Consider the following 17,834-nt stretch of genomic DNA (forward strand, 5'->3'; position numbering starts at 1 on the left):
AGTGGCTTGCAAACTTCCTTGAGATCACGGGCTATAAAATAGCACAAGGAATTTTACCCATAACACAAATAGTTACCATTATTTTCAATAATACAGAGCCATCAGAGCACCATTATGACCAAGAAACAGGGAAACCTTTTGCAAGTAGTCATTTTTGCTCCCTTATCTGCGTACATAAGTAACTGATAAAGTGCCTAAAAAGTTCTACAGAACAACATCACAACAACATCATGCAGGTCTGGCTGAATTCTGAAAACATCAGCACAAAAAACATTTGTGCAAGTGATGAAACACAATGTGTTTCTACTTCAGATTAAATGAGTTTTTAGCCAAAATAGTTAAAATAGTGTATAATACAGCAAAGTGATTTGGTTAAACATATACTGTTGCAGCAGACAGGATCAAGGTGATACTGTTTCAACGTAATGCATTTTAGTTTCCGAGACAGACTGGGAGGAAACAATGCATCTTCATCAGAAAATACATTCCTGACAGGAGTAATACGCATTAGATAAATATTTAATCTATTTGTAGACTTTATCTATCAAGTCCATCCAGCTTTATGCATCTAGCCCCTCTTGCTGTATCAACTATGTTGATTGCAGCATAGTCTGCACAGGAAAAGTCTAGAAGTTTTATTGAAATCGGATTTGGCTGCACCATATTTCAAAATATTTTTTAAAAATACTCTTCACGAATAAAAACTTTCAACACTGCTTTGAGGGACTGATGTCAGGAAATCGGATTCATAAAGCATGAACAACTCGTTACAACAACAAAGATCAAACGATACAAGTAAATATCACGGCAACTGAAATCAATGACAAATCTTGCATTAAACGGAGCGGAGCTGCGATTTTGTTCTGTTTCCAGGAAACACAAATGCATTACATCAGTTACGATGCACTTCCCATCACGATGACTCGATTGTAGAGTCCCTTGGTAAATTACACTTGAGAAGGAAGAAGCTACTGAAAACATCATTGACCTCTCCCCCAGAAGCTATGTATCTCTACCTTGTGCATAAAGCATTAAAAATTTTAGGAATCCAAAGAAATTAGAGCCATCATTAATAGAACTTCAATGCTACTGAGAGAACTAATAAAGATGCAACAACAAAAACCCAACAAATCTTTAGAAGGTCAAAAGAAACAAGACATGCAATTGTCTTACTGGCTTTTCAGCTACAAAATTTGCCCCTACAAATACATTTTGACCTTATGACTAATTGCAATCAAATTTGACCAAACAATACAGGTATCAGATGAGTTCATGAAAACCAGCAGCTAGGAAGACCACAGAGACATGAACGAGTGGCTGCTAAAAGAGAACAGAAGTTCTGCCCACCTTATGAGACAGCAGAGGTTCCAGGCAGCACGAAGGCTAGGAAGGAAGAAATGGGTGGAGGAAGCAAAGAGAGAAGAAAAAGCAGCGGGAACATCCAGACTTCAGATCTAATGCCCACTGAATTGCTTGGGGTTTAGAGATTATTGGTCTTTGTCTTACTTAATTTGAAGTGCTCTGTCATAGGTGCAGGGTTGAGCAGATTCCCAGTGTTTCAGCAGAAAAACCATGCAAGCAAAGTAGCTGAAAATATGAAGACATATAAAATAGGAGAGCAGTACTTTGGGTGGTACCCAAATTATGCATTGCTCCAAAAAAAAGAAAGCATTATGGCAGTAAGATGACAGTAATTGTATTACAGTGTTTTACCAAAATAGTTCATAAATACATAGCTAATTTTTTTTTTCAGAACAGCATTATTATCAAACAAGCGTGGGATAGAAATAAACTGCTAAAAACTAACTAAATAAATCCCAAGCCTGAATTCAAAAGGTTCACTGATCTGTGCATCAGCTGATCAGTTGATAAAACTGAAGGACTAAACCTTCACATGCAGATTTTGACAGCCAAACAATATAAAAGACAGCAGTAAGTAAAGGACCACATATAACCTCCAGCAGTACAAGATAGGAAATCACCGTTAACCACGCTTCTGCATGTAAACGACAGTGTGCATGCTGAATAGCAACATAGGAAGGTATCACTAACCATCATCTAGACTGAAGATGCATTACTTTACAGTCACTGTACAATTTTAAACATGCTTATCTATTTCTCCTTATTTTCACCCTTTACTGATACTCCTCCCAAAAAGCTATAATTATTTTGAAGTTCAAGAGCTCTGACATAGTTTCACAAAGATTTCCCAACTGATGCAAAGATGCAAGTTTGAGTTATGAAAACATCTACAAAAACCATCACATTACCGAACTGCAGTTCTCCCTCACTAAGGCTTAATACTTCACTCTTTAAACAGCAGCACTGACTGCAGCACAATTAGCCGTGGCCAGACCGTACCAGTAAATACATAGGAGGAAGAAACTATGTTCTGAAACTCAGAGCAAATTCATATTAAAAGATGAAGTAAAACAGCTGCAAGTTCTAATGCTCAAGATCAATAAATGAGGCAGAAAATGGTAAGTGCCCAGAAGACTATGAATTGCAAATACAGTCTAGAAGCATCTGAAGGATATCTTCTCTTCTGTCTTCTCTTTTATCTTTTTTCTCCCCCGAGTCTCATTGACACTGGTGAGGTAAACTTGTTGTCTTTATTGCTCTTACCGTTTCTCAACGAATATAATGCTATTTGCTGAAACAGTAATTCTTCCCTCAATGAAAATGTCTCTTAGAAAAGTGGCAGCAGCAGAAGTAGGTCTAATCAAAACTAACCATTACCTCACTTCACGGTTTTAATACAAGCGCATTTAAACCGGTTTCACTGTTGGCCTTGAAGAGAACGATGCACCGTTATGTTTTTCATTCGAAGCTCCTAGAGCCTCAGTGTCTGGGAGCTGTTTACAGAAAATATAAACACTAAACACAACAACAAATTAAGTCATGGGAAGCTATAGCAACATTCTCCTTGGATCATTAAAGCAACGTTGCCTGCCAGAGGGATCCCCAGATTAGAAGCCAGGTCGTGAAGTCTCATTGTGGCTCTGCCATTTTTCTACTTTGTAGCCACATCTAATTTGAAATGGTTTCCCCAACTGCTTGGAAAGATGACAGAGGTGTCCATGTTGTCTAAGTTTTAGACAACCTCCTGGTTTAGAAAACTTCCAGTTTTGTTGTGAGAACTAGTCTGTGCTCACCCAGCACTTGGGGCGGGTGGGGAGGGAAGGGGTGGTGGATATCATTATTTCAGGTTATCTCCAATCATTGACATACACAAAACTAGCGAATGTTCTTGTACTTCTGTCTAATCCCTTTTGCATTCTTCAGTCACATGCAAAAGTCTATTACTGTCCCATAGTACAAAAAAAAATATTTCACGCCCACAAAACTTTCATGCAACCACCACCAATAGAAAGGCCCGTAAGACAACCAGCAATTCCAGGCTCTCTGGAAGGTCTTCACTATAGAATTAGAAGGATTCAGGGTTTGCTAAGAAAAAAAAGAAGATACTGAGTAACTCTTCCTGTCATCAACATCATGCACATTCTGGGCTGGGTAAAGTACTGGGCAAGCAAAGCAAAAGTCCTGTGCGGAAAAAAAACCAACACCAAAACATAAAACACTGAACACGCAGGTAGAGACCTTCATAAAGCTGACTTCCAAGATGGCAAAATCTACGTTACATAAATCACACTATTTCCCCATCTCTGAAGGACGCTTCTGCCTTAAATAATGTTTTAAACATGCACTTCCAACTTATTTTCGGAAGTTTATGAACCCTTTAAAGTATGCATCTTCTCCCTTTTGACAGCAGCTCCTCAATCTAGATCACCATGGGGCCACACGAATGTGCCTGCACAAGGGAGGAGTACATGTGTATAGGAAAGATCAGCCTTAGGGAGGAAGAATTAGGCCATTTCTTTAAACAGGAGGATTAGTTTATGTGAACTTCAAGTGACCATGAAAGTATGGCGTAACTGTATCAAGCACAGCCAAGCTGACCTAAGATGAGCTGCTGATGAAAGGGGTTATCCTCTCATCAGCTCCCAGCAACATGCTGACATGGCTTGTTTTTCCATCAGCACTGGTGATCCTCTGACTCCACAGTGAAGTTATTCAGGAAGTTAACCAGCAGAAAACTTACCCTCAACAGGCACCTACCATCTCAACTCCCTGAAACAGCTTGCTTTGGGGTCAGACATGTTTCAGCATTAACAGACAGAAAGGGGAACAAAGCAAGTAGTGTAACGGTTTATGTCCTCACTGCTCCTAACAGCCTCTTGCAACCTGCTTCTAGAGGTTACCAGCACACAAGTAGGACCCAAGGTCACTTTTGCAGTTCTTCATCAAGCACAGCAGCCTACAGCTCAATATATTAGCAGACATTCACCTCTGCATGTATCACAGGTTAGAAAGCCAGGCAATGTGCTTGAGCCTTCCTTCTGCTACCTCTGCTGAGCTGGTAGTGACTTCGAGCAGAGAAGCATAGGTTAGGTATCTCAGCTGCCACTAGTAGACCTGCCAGAGCTCATCTCTGAGAGATCTAAAACCTATCAAAATTATATTAATTTAAGCCAATATAAAAGTCTTTATACAGACTTTCAAATCAGTTTGACAACTCAGTTTTAAGTTCCAAAGTGAAGTTCAGCACCAGACATTTCTATATTTAAACAAAGCTTAAGTCTTACCAATTTATGTTTTGGCAAAAGAATTTCAATATTCCAATATTGCTCAATGTAACTGTGTAGCTGTTCTCATGTTCCCTTTTCAATTTTTATATATATAGCGGATTTCAACTTTCTTACCATTCCTCCCTTCAGCTCCGTAAACACCAAAAGAATTGTTGTCAAACAAGAAAAACAAAAACCTCCTTTTACAAGTGCTTGGGAAAAAGCATTTCTTGGCACAGCAGAACGGCTAGTTGCTTTGATTCAAACACAAGTTGTTAAAACAAGATGTTGCAAAGTGCTAAGAGAATAGTTCAACATACTTAAAAAAAAAGGTACACACAATTGAATGGACAAAAACAAACAAAAAATTAGCCTTGCAGTCAAATCAGAAGGTAACAACTGCAACACCATCTTGTAAACAAGAATCAAGGCTTGTCATGGACAAGTAAGAGGTCAGCATCAGAAAAGTAACCAGCCACAGTGATGTTTGCTATACTCACAACATATCCACGGCTAGAGCCATCCAAGGCGATTCATGTTAAGAGACAGAGAAGGGGCATGCACTCTACATGTAGCCAGTTTTATGCTTTAATAAACTGTTAGAAAAAACAGGAACAAGGTGGATAAGTTATTAAATTACAAATAAAGCTTTAAAAAAAAAAAAAAAACCAAAACCCACACAGGGTAGAACAGTAAAACTTTCAGAGTGACCTAGTAAAATAATGGTGAAAGACATGGCCAGCTGGCATACACAAGAGATTGTCAAATAGCAGTTGGCTGATCGGTGAAGATAACATTAAGCTACAAAAAGTGAAGAAATAAATTAAAAGGTTATCTGTAAGTACATTCATAAAGTACATAAGGTTTACCAGGCACCATTTATGTTGTTACTAAAAAGAGGAAAAAAATTATAGTTAAGCAGAAAGAAAGCATTTGTGATATTAAAAAGAAAAATAACCCTCGCACTTAAAAAAACTGTAATCTTACACTTCAGTGATATCTCATACTTCAGTGAAAAGATTTCTTCGAAATTTGATGATTTGCTGGGAGATATTTACATATCAAGTCTTTCATCTACCCCAAAAGAAATCTCTCAGAGTTTATAAATAGCTTTCCCTATAAGGATGAACATTTTCTTCTGCTGTAATCGCATTCTTTTGAGCAATAAAAATGTTGAACTTCTCTTACCATTCCAATCTTCTCCCTTTTCTATTTCTGACTTCTACTCCTTCAATACTACTGCCATAGACGGATAAGCCTCCATCATTTTTCATTAACATAAGATATGTGATATCACCACACACACCTCATTCATCCTTGTCAACTGACAAACTTTGTGTCTTCTGGTTCCCCTATGAACATTCATTTACACATTTTAGCCACAACTTCTAAGAAGCCTTCCAAAGCAGCAAGTTGAGGAAACAAAGACAGCCAAGCTAAATAATTGCACTGAGTCAGGCAGCAAGCCATGTCGTCCAGCAATGGTCCCTTATTCACTGGACACATCTTTCATTCAGGACTTTGTAGAACCTGTGGTTCATTCGCTAGGAGAACTTGGCCTGTAGAAACAAGGTCTGCCCTAGTGCCACAAACAGTATAAAGATTCCTCTGCTGGTCTATATGGCTATGTCCCTATACAAGTAAATAAAACAGCCCAGAGCCTGTTCTCTAGCCCCAAAGTAAAGGGGCATGACACAGTTTGCATCCGCAAAGCTAAACTCTTCTCCTTACACAAGGTCAGAAGAGACAAGTACCATTCCCACTGCCTTTTGGGAACAGTCCCCCTTTGCTTTCTCCCAACACACATGCAGGCAGTTAGGCATCGGTCTAAACTGGACCAAGGAGCACACTAAAAATTAAGCAGAATGGGCAGGGCTAGAGCTCGAGCCCACATCCTCTCTGTGCTTAGTTCAAAAGTATAAGCACTGCATATAGCTCCAACGAAAGTCCAAAAAAGGTTTGAAAGAAACAGGCAATCTACAAGCACATTCCTACCCACAAACAGCCTATGAAAGTTCCTACAACACACCAGATGATCCTGTTCTCTCTACCACCACAAGAGCTAAGCCAGAAGTTGTAAGGGGAATGCACTGTTCTATCAACATTGGAGACCGCAGGTCACCCATACTCTCTGATGACCTCTTGAAAGCACTTCTCAAAAGGACAATTCTAACGCTAAGACCCTCTTGCATTCATAATCAGGAACTGAAGGCCACAGAACTACATTTAAGACTCAAGATTCATGAAAAAGCAGCTTCTCGAGGGTAGTTGTCTCGGGAATCTTTACTGGTGAAAACTGAAGTCTGAAGAAACAGGAACAGTGAGACACATCCACACAAAAGCGATTTGCTCACAAGCATGAGACGCAAGCAAGCTCGACACATCGAGCCTGGCACGATGAAACCTGAGCATACTCAAAACAGGCTCTGCCGTAGCCAGAACAGATGAGTTCAGTTTCCTGTTACATCAAACAGTAACTTTCATCAGTCCTACGTTTGCTTAAAAAAAAAGGCAAGAAAAAAAAAATCTCTACTGACATCACACTTAGGGCTGGGCAGACAGTGGGAGATTAGGAAATACAATGAGTCACTGCAAATACAGAACACATAGCAAGAGTTTTCAAACTGCCGTGCAAAATTTAGTCTTACCAAAAAAAACCAGACAATACAGCCGAAGTGAACTACACCAGCAGAAGAGTAACAGCAGCGTAGTGCCTTCACACAACCAAAGCAGTTGGGGAAAATAAGAACATTGTAAAAGGGACAGGGTAAGACACAGGCCCACTGCAGGAAGAAACAAAATCAACACAATTCAGCAATCAAGAAGGAAACATCAGCTAAAATAAGCTGATGGGTGGACAAGGAGGAAATCATATTAAGCTGAAAATACAGATACAACTGAAAGAAAGAGAGAGCCATACAAAGGAAGCACAGCCGACAGAGCTATGTTCCAAGACAGAATTCACTCTGGAGAAGTTGCCAGGGTATCTGTATATGCATGAAAGAAAACCAAAATATAAACACAAAAAAACAGTGTAAGTAAAAGAATGAGTTATCATAAACTTAACCGCTATGTGTTAGGGGAAAAAATCATTAGTGAAATACTAAGGCACATAACTTTTTTTTAGAATAAGTCAAAGAGTACTAGAAGAGAGGGTAGTAGCTTTACTAGTTTGGAAGTAAGTAAAATAAGACACTATGGAAGAAATACTTTGGGGAAATAAAAATTAGGGAGTCGGGAAAACTACTAAAGAATAAACAGGATGCACACTTAGCCACCATAATTCAGGCTCAGCATCTTACTCTCTGAACCAGCAGAACACCCCAGTGTTGCAGAAATGCTACCAAAATATCTAGGGCAAAGAAAGTGGCATCCTTCCTGCCAAGTAGGAAATTTCCCCACAGGGTGAAGCAAAGTAACAGTATTATTAAGGTGAACATGGGAATGGTTGTCAGCAGCTAGAAGTATCTGCTATTTTGGGTACGTATGGATCAGAAGGATTAGAGATGCGAGGTTTCTGTACAAAGTTCTTAGAACTTCGGATGCAAAAGTTTTCTTTCCTTTAGGAACTATTTGTGGCTTGACATCAGGGGATTTCTTTTTGATGCAAGTGGAAGGATAAGAGGAAGGAAGAATGTTGGAATTATTAACAGCTGAATAAACTTTGTTAAGACAAGTACAGCTCAGCTGCACAGGAGTTGGTTGATAATGCAGAAACAAGGAATCAGAACAGTAAGTGCTAATGAAAGCATTAAATCTTCACAGTTTCCAGATGGAAGGTGGATTAACTGGTCTCAGATCCTGACAATCTCTTCTTTGGGTCCCAACATCAAAGAAGGTGAGATTACTACTGCTGCTTCTATGTTGAGGTTTTTTATTATTATTTTAATTAGAAACCACTAAAATGAGTACGAGTTCTCTAAAGGCAGAGAGTAACATCCAAAAGCCTTCTCTTTTGGTATTCTTGAGCCAGAACTACTTTGGAAAGCCTTCAAGTGATACAGAGACCCCAATTCTAGTCCTATTGAGCCATAAGATTCGGCATCTCTTAATGATGTGACATTTTATTGTTAAAAATCTCACTCATCCAGACTAAAACTTGCTATCAATGTATTTTTCAAAAGAATATGAAATTTGGAAACACAATATTTTTTCTTCTTAATGCCACCTATGACAAGGTGCTTAGGAGCTGGGAATTAAGAAAGCTTCCTGTGGCGATAAATCACTGAGAAGAAGATATATAAAAAGAACTCCAAAATAAAGGAGTTCCTTGTAAATATGCAAATGATACACTTTTTTGAACTAATTCATACTCTTGCCAAGTTTTTTTTTTTCCCTAAGAACATAATTAGCATACTTCTAAGTTGAAACAAAGCATTCTCAGTGTACACTAACAGTGAGGATGAATTCATCAATTTACCATAAAAATTTAGAACTTGTTAACCAGATTGTCCTTCTCTCCTGCAAAAACAAACACATTGTGAGCATTTTGGAATGTTCATTTGTTAATAAAGTCACGATTGCAAGTCTGTTACCTGCCTTTTGAACTGTCTCATTCGAGTGTGCAACGCATCAATACAGTCTGGCATAGCAGAAGCCAAAGTCTTCTATAAACGTCAGCCAGGCTAGTTCCTCCCACACTAATTATGACAGCTTGATAAGAAGTGATGATGAAACCACAGAAATACACCGCTTTCTCACAAGCTTTTAAAAAGGGGACAAGGGAGGGTGGGGAAGCCCACCTCTCAGGATGAAAATCCTGTTTCCTCACCTTGAAACAAATTAGAAAGAAAAAATAGCATCATTTAATAGAAGAGGTCAAAGCTGAGGCTTGATTCAACACAGTTGCCACGTTCAACCACATCAACTTGTCACATCCCACAAGAAAAGCGAGGCTGAGCTGTGAGAGCCTTCAGATGGCAAAGGAACAAAGTACTGCAAGGAGCTGTCAATCAGTAGATGGCACTCTTCAAACTCTGACAGTGGGAAGCCAAGTACCAGCACAAGTGAGGACACATTACACAGCAAAGTCTGGATCTTTAGCAGAAATATCAACAAGAAATACTGAACAATTTTAACCATAACTGACACCCATGGGGAATGCAATGGCTTCATTTCAATAATATATACAGCAATCCTTGTACATCATCTCTGAAGTTCCTAAGAATTACAATTTTTGAGTTCTATAAATATTTTGGATGAACACTACCGTATGGTAGTGTACTAAAACCAGTATCTTAAGAAATTATCCATTACATCTGCAGAATACTTTGAGTGCAGCCTTGTAGCTAATTATGTAGATGCAAGTCAAACTCATGAGTGATAATTTTTTTTTTAACATAACAGAACAGCATAAATATTTAGGTTTTGCCACAGCTGTTCTTCAAAGCTGGGCAGTAAATTTGTTACAATAAATGGAACAGATAACTAAATCTTTTGGAACAATGTATGAAATGTTATTTCTGTGATATTTACTGGTGAAAATTTGGCCTACGCACCAAAAGATTCAATTGGTTTTAGAGTTCAAATCAATACAAGGTACAACAAAAATGAAAACATTGCTCCGTAAAACAGGTGTCAGATTTTCCATTCCTGCAAATAGTGTTTCTTCATTTAATAATTATAGACTTTTTTTGTATTTTAAATACAGATTGAAATCAATACACGTTACTGCTCATTTGATAAAATGGTAAAGGAAGAGCAAATTTAGTAACAAAGTTCAAGTACAGGTACTTGTAATTGAAACAGCCAGCAGAGGGAGTATAAAAACAAAATTAAAAAAACCCAAACAGCCCTTTTTCTTTTTATATTTTTTTTTTATTTATGATCTTAGCTTTCTTTTGGAATATGATAATAGTGCCAAAAGTGCAAAAACTAGAATATTGTAAAAAACATTGAATTTTAAAGTATTAAACATAATGACTTGAAACTAAAATACTTTTTAAAGTAGCATAAAAGAATTAGCTCATATTAGCCTCAAACTGAAATACGATTTTAATCACAGACAAGGTTAACATCGACCAACAAGCTGCATAAGCCGTTTCCAAGTTATAAATCCACACACACACAGACTCTCATTCTTATTTTCCGAATCTAAAACGAAATTCATGATTTGAGAATACTGAGAGAATGTTAGGTATAATCTATTTGTATTAGAATACAGCACAAAATCTTAAAACTGAACAAAAGGTACTGTTGTACTGATCTGTACAACAGAAGATTTAAAAGCAAGTAAGCCAAGTATATGCCCTAGACCATTAGCAGAAATGAGCGTTTACATGACTGTTTCAAGATCAAGTCACTAAGTCATGTATATGCTGAAACAAAACCTCATCTTTACGCTTTCAGGTTTTCACTATGTCCAGCTGATGAGTATGGCTTAAACACAAGCAAAAGGAAGGACGTGAACGGGTGATTGGAGCCCCCAGCCATGTGTTAGAATCTTAAATGAGCTGCTATCCTCCTCGCACAAGTGACAAAAAGAAGCCATCTCCCAACTCACCTACACTACCCCACCGTGCATAATCACACCTTCCACAGTCCATTTTACACGAGGAGCAAGCTTACTGAGTTAACAGTGAAGGCGTTACCTCCTTTCTCAAGGCCTATGAGCGCTAGGTGCCCTCAAGCCATCAGGCAAACACGGGCAGCAGAGCTGAGGAGTCAAAGGGACAGAGGATTAGTTATTTCAAATGTAAACTGCATGCTTTATAGACAACCATTTGTGAAAATACTTGACTCGGACAAACAAGCCCTCCTTCACTGTGAACTGCTTGTGCCCGCACGGTTTCCATTCCCTTTCCACGCCATTCCTTGCTGTCTGCCCTATGTATTGGTCGGTTATCCCTCTAAATAGAATGGCAGTGCTTCAGACCAGGATATATGGTGTTCCTATACATTAATGCAAAACGTGGTATTATGAAACACCAGTCCTGATGGGAGCCGCTGAATGACATCACTTATCATCAAAACAATACACCGCTTCAGTGACAATTTTGCTTTCAATTAATGCGGAGCCAGAATCCCTGGGGTGAAAACCAGAGACAATTCTGTTTTCTACATCAGCATCTAAATTTTAAGGATGATTTAATTGTAAAACCAAACCCTATCCACCTTTACACATGGGATTCATTGCTGAAGATCAGCATTTGACTTACAAAACCCTGATTGCAAGTAATGAATACACAGATGGGGGGGGGGGGGGAGGGGAAGAGTCAAGCCAAGCTTAACTTTCCCATTAGTGCAGGTAACAGGAATCCTTTTAACTTTATTTAAAACTTAACTGCTATTTTCTTCCACAACTACAGACCTTACTACATCTACTCTTTCTTAGAGTACTATTCAATCAGAAAGTCTTAGCATCTGTCACATGAAGGTGCAGGATAAACTTGCTGCATCACAAAAAAAAAAAAAAAAAGCCAGGTAAAAGGTAACTCTATAAAATATCAATATACTGATAATGCTCTGATGAGCAGAAAGCCCCCAGACTGTAAAATACTCATACCTGTGAGTAGACTCACGGGACACAGATGAAATATGCTACACACGTACAGCTTGAGAGACCTTGAGTGTAGAAGGATCGTGGGATGCTCCCCTGAAGGTAAGACATTTCACAGAAACCTGGAATACCTGGCAGCTTGCAGTATCCTAAATACGGTAGAACTCCACTGGAGAACTGATCCAGGATGTTAGATACTAAAAGTTTCTCAAAACACTATGTTATGCACCAAGTTACAGATTTTAAACAGCTAAGAAAAACAACACACAAAATACAAAGTTCATATAAGCTTCTGCAGTCCAGTCCAGTGCTCTATTAGGAATCTTAAAAACAAAAATAGCCAGATATGGCACAAACCGAGTATTGCAGAACCTAAAATTTTAATAATATCAAGAACCTTCCAACAAAATCCTGACTGGAGAGCATGCAAATCAAAAGAGCTCAGAGGATAAAGAAGAATACATCTCTAGCGATTTCATTGTTTTCCAGTCTTCAAGATTCTGTTAAGTGACTTTTAAATCTCCGTTCCAAAAGAGCTCATCTCAACTCTCTTCCCTACAGAACTCCTCAGTTTCCCTGTCAAAATATTTAGACTTTTTTTGTCTTTGAAGTCAAATAGTGTATATATGTATATATGTATAATTTACAACAAAAGCTATGAGATACAGCACATTATCATCATTATTCTACATGATCTCATGCTCTTCAAAACAATAATAGCCTTCCAGCTGCACTGTAACCAGGACTGCGCACAGTACTCCAAACAGTTGGACAAGTGCTCTTACAGTAGCTGCACTGGAACTGAATAGTATCTTGTTTGACTTCCCTCCACTCCTTTTTTCAGCCTGGTTTCCTAAGGAAATCAGACTTATGCAATCACTCGGGGAGGGAGGGAAGCGTACGCATATGTATATACGCACGCACGTGGATGTCTGTCCGTCTGACCTCACTAATACCTTTTGAACCCATTGGCCAGTTTCAATCACATTCAAAAGAGGAGTAAAGATATCAGACATTTAAGTTCTTGAAAGTTTCATGAGAGCAGGGTGCAGAGCACGGAAGAGTGTCTCCACAGAGAGAGAGGCTGCATGTCTTCTTCGACGTCAGTAAACTCACAGGGGAAAGAACCATTCTGCTCCTTTCCTGCCTGCAGGAAAATCTTCAGTCAGAGGTCACAATCAGTCAAAGACGACCCGGTTTCTTGTGTTAAAGTGTTCATAAAATAGCTCAAGTTGAATTCACCACTGCTTTTAAAATGATGTTTTGAACAGAGCTGATGTTTTCTGTGTCATCTTTTTCTTGGTCTAACATAGGAGAGAATTGCCCTACGTGACACACATTCCCTGGCTCAGTCCCTTGCTCCTAAGACCACGTATTTTAAAACATCAGAGTTGTACCACAGGCATGACAGCATTCTACCCCTCTCAAACACAGAGAAAATAAAAACTGGAAGAGCTTAGGATTCCCTCCAGGCCTCAAAACTAAACAAGTATGTGGCTCTGTAACGTAATCAACTATTGAATAAAGTTTCAAAAAGACAATGCAGCAAATATACAGTCATCTTTATTCACCTCTACCGTAGAATGGAACAAGTACCACCATGCTTGCAGGTTATTGTGCTAAAGACAGCTGTAAGGCAATAAGAGAGATGATGAGGTTTCAGCTGACTTTCTATAGTTCTTCTCACATTCCCCCAAAATACATACATGTGTTAACTATGTACTATTCACCTGTATCCAAAAAGCCACCTAATAAAAGTATGCTAACAGATTAAAATGCAAATTTAGGGACACTTTAAGGCATAAATGTATGATTTAAGAAATTGTCACAAAAAGAATAAAAAAACCCACACCAAAAACAAACAAACAAAAAAAAAAATAACCACAGCTGACTGAAGTCACCCTAAGCATCAAAACATCAGGCGAGCAAAAAAAAGTTTCCGAGAAAAAAAAAAAAAAAAAAAGTATTTCAGCCCTGATACGCGCTCCGCTTAGAAATTCATTAATCCCATGACCAATCTGAACCCCAGCACATTCCCCGGCGGGGCGCTGGAGCTGAGGGCTGGCGGAGGGCACGGGCAGCCCGACCCCGGGAGGTTTCAGCCCGAGGCCCCGGCCGCCGCGGGGACGCCACAGCCCCGGGGGCGCCCACCCGGCGGGGCGCGGTGTATCGCTGACACGCCTCGGAGAGGGGAAGGCGGCAGCGGCAGGCTCGGGGCGAGACACCCGAGGGGAGCCGGGCCGCGTCCCCGTGAACGGGGAGTTTCTGCCGTGCGAAACCCTCCTCCCCCCTCTCACAACCCGCCTCAGCGGCTCGGGCCGGCCAGCGGCCCCCGCTACCGCCGGGCTCCCCCGTCCAGCGCGGGGAGGACACTCGCCGAGCCCCGCACCGAGAGGCCGAGCGGCTGCCCTCGCCCCACTCCCGCCTCCCGACGCCGGGCGAGCGCGGCCCCGCGCCCTTCCCCCGCGCGTGGGCTCGGCGGGAGCCGGCGAGGGTTTCGCCGGCAGCGGAAGAGGCTAGCTGCCGAGCGCCCTTCACGGAGCGCCTCAAAGCCCTCCCCGCCAGCCGCTCACTATCCCCGTTACAGCGCCGGCCCCCCGCAGCAAGGAGCACATGTTTCCTCTCCGGCTTCTCGCCCGCCTTGCGATGAGCCACGGCCAGGGGAAGGAGGCGCCCGGTACCAAAGCCGGTTCAAAGCCGCGGAATTTGCAGGCGTGTGGCGGATCTGACAGGGGATGCAGAAAGAAGCAATACATTTCACCCTTTCCGGTCCTCCGCCGCCGCTTCTCTGTCAACTGCCGATACCGTAATGCTTCCTTATTGCTACTCCAATTAAGTAGGGGCGAGAGGCTCCGTTCCCCTACGTATCGTTCCTGAGCGAATTAAGCATGCACCAAGTAAAAGGCTGACACGCATACACGTAGAGATGTCCGATCCCGAAACGATGCCGAAATCCCCGAGGCGTTAACAGCCAGCTGCCACAAAGAGCACTCAGTTACATCGAGCATCCCCTTTGTCCGTGCATCCTCAATACACGCCCGGCCGCTCCTCCGTGCGTCCACGCACGCCCCACGTATACGGCCCCTTTGTGTCTTCGCCTCCCCCCCATTCACAAAGAAATGCCCTCTCCTCAAGGCATGCACCCAGCCTCGGACACAGCCCTTCGCCTCCCCCCGAGACACGCGCCACCCGCCGCCGGGCACAGCGCTCGGGTACCTACTTGTGTTCAAGAAACAGTCCGTAAACCTCCTAAAGCAGCTTGCAGAATTAGATCCATCTTCCATGTCTGGCCCTAGGAGCAGGGGAGACGAGAAGGAGAAGAAGGCGCCGCTCTGCCGCTGCTGCCGCCTAGGAGTCCTGCTCCCGCCGGGGCCGTCGCCTCCTCGGATCCCGTCGCCGCGGGCTGCTGCTGCTGCAGCACCGAGGGAATTGCAGGACCACGGGCGAGAGGCGGCTGGGGAGAGGAGGAGCCGGGAGTGGTGCTGCCGGGGGCCGCCGGCTGCGGAACGGAGCAGCAAGCCCTGGATGGAGGAAGAACAGAAGAGTCTCCTCCTGCCGCTGCCGCCTGGATGGGCGATCAAGTGAGCTGCTGCTGCTGCTCCGCCAACATCTCTTCCTCCTCCTCCTGCCGCTCTCGCTGCCTCTCCTCCTCCTCCTTCCCTCCCTTGGAGACTTGTGAGGTTAAAGGAAGACGAGGAGGGGAAACGAGGAGGCGGCGGCAAGAAGTAAAAAGAAGATGGAGAAGCGGAGGAAAAGGAGGGGATTGGAGCGAGGAAAGGAGCCGCTGCCGCTCTGGGGACGATGCTGGCGGAGGCGGCGGAGGAGGCTGTCCCTGCAGCGCGGCTCCTGCTGCTGCTGGTGGTTGTTAGCAGAAGAGAGAGGGAGCTGCAGGCAGCCGAGCCGCCTCCAGGAGCGGGGGGAGGAGGAGGACACCCGCCGCTGCCTCCACCTCCGCCGCTCTGGCCATGGGAGTGGAGCGGGCGGCTGCCGGAGCCGGGCTTTTCCCCGGGTGCTGCAGCCAGGGGGGCCGAGGGGCGGGATAAGATCCGCTTCTCCGGGTTGGACATGCTTCCGCTCTTCCCTCCCTTTCGCGGTAGTTTAAGGCAGGACGTCTAGGAGAGATACCGGAGTAAAGCGAAAGGGGAAGCCGAAATAGGACGGAGCCAAACGAGGGGCAACCGCGGTTCGGCGCTTCGTTCCCTCCAGCAACCCCCGGGCAGTATTTCCTCCGCACCCCGGCTCCCCGCCCTCATAAAATCCTCATATTTCCGTTCCCCCTTTAGGCCGGAGGGGACAGGGCGCTACTGACCGCCAAGCGGTTCCGATCCCCTTTTAAAGTCCGCTTTTCCTCATGCTCCGACCTCGCATTCAAAGCAAGAAAACGGCAACAAGCTGTATTTTCTTCGAGCGAGGCAAATATTGCCCCGTATGTGCGTGCGCGTCTGCAAAGAGGCAGATAAAATCACTGCAGTGCCGCTTCCAGTACCAGCCCCGGCCGCCAGAAAACGCCCACTGGCGGAGCCAGCGCTTCCCAGGCTGCCTCCCTTCCTCTCATTACCAGGCGCGCACACAGGAGCTACAGTACAGCGGTTACCTAAAGGGAACGCGGGGAGAGGGAGAGACACGAGAAAAAGATCCTCCCTATGCGGCCTCATTATTTTAAACAGATATTTCCAGCCACTGAGATCAAAAGGCAGACGCCCTGCGGCGCCCGGGATGAAGATGCCAGGGCGCTGCCCCTCTGTTTCTGTGGGGTATCAAACCCCCGTTCCTATACGGGGATGCACAGTCCCTTCCCGGTGCTCCGCATCACACGTGTTTGCTTCGGCCCCCCTCGGCCCCTCCACCCCAGTCTCTACTTGGCACACCTGCAGCCACCTACCCCTCAGCCCCAGCCCTCCAAAGCCGGCCGGCTCCCCGAGGGGCTACCTCAGACTCTGGCCACAGGTGCGGCGTGGCTCCGGGGCCACCACCGGCCTTGCTCCCCAGGCACGGGCGGCGCCGCTCACCAGCGGAGCCTGTCGCGCCGGCCAGCCGCCACCCCGACTCCGTGGCGGGGTCCACGGGCAGGCGGGGTCCCGCCCCGCAGCCCCCAGGCGGACGCGCTCCCCTCGAAGGAGCGTCCCGCCGCCGCCGCCGCCGGCCCCTCGGCCGCCGCCTCGCCACCCCGCCCCGCCAGCCCGGCCGCAACCCGCCCGTCCCGGCGGCACGGCGCCTCGGCGGGCCGCGCTACGGCGTCCCTCAGCAGGGCAGCCGCCGGGGGAACGCCCGGCCGAGGGAAGCCCGAGGGCGGGCTCGGAACGGAGCGGGGCCGAGGGCTGCGCTGGAAGCCCCCGCCCCACGTATTTCGTTTTCGCCCCGAACTCGCTCGGCCCTCGGCGCCAGCCGCCGCCGAGAGGCCGGCGGGGAGGTCCAAGTCCACCGGAGTTTACCTCCGGCGGGGGGCGGGGGGAATCTCCAACCGGCCGCGGGGCTCCCTTCAGCCCGGCCTCCCCCGGCTGGGGCGCTTCCTTCGGGCCGGGCCGAGCGGGACGCAGCCCTTGGGGAGCCGTTGCCCCGCGCCGTCTGTCAGCTTAACGGAACCTCAGGGCACGGGCAGCCCGCCGCCGCCCTCCCTTCCCGGGACAGCCTCTCCCCTCGCCCCGCTGCCCTGCCAGCGCCGTTAACCGGCGACGATCGTTCGTGACCCGGGCGGCTCGTAGAGCCCG

General features: G+C 44.7%; 1 protein-coding gene across 1 annotated transcript in view; it reads right to left on the bottom strand.

Moving 5' to 3' along the window:
- PDE10A (phosphodiesterase 10A) overlaps positions 1 to 16,193 on the bottom strand; it is a 193,614-nt gene extending 177,421 nt beyond the window's left edge. Inside the window, exon 1 of the mRNA XM_076333970.1 lies at positions 15,347 to 16,193. Coding sequence (XP_076190085.1) covers positions 15,347 to 16,193 — 847 coding nt within the window. The remainder of the gene's footprint in view (positions 1 to 15,346) is intronic.
- Between the last annotated feature and the right edge of the window lie 1,641 nt (positions 16,194 to 17,834).

Source organism: Aptenodytes patagonicus, chromosome 3 (assembly GCF_965638725.1).
Source record: "Aptenodytes patagonicus chromosome 3, bAptPat1.pri.cur, whole genome shotgun sequence".
NCBI lineage: Eukaryota > Metazoa > Chordata > Aves > Sphenisciformes > Spheniscidae > Aptenodytes > Aptenodytes patagonicus.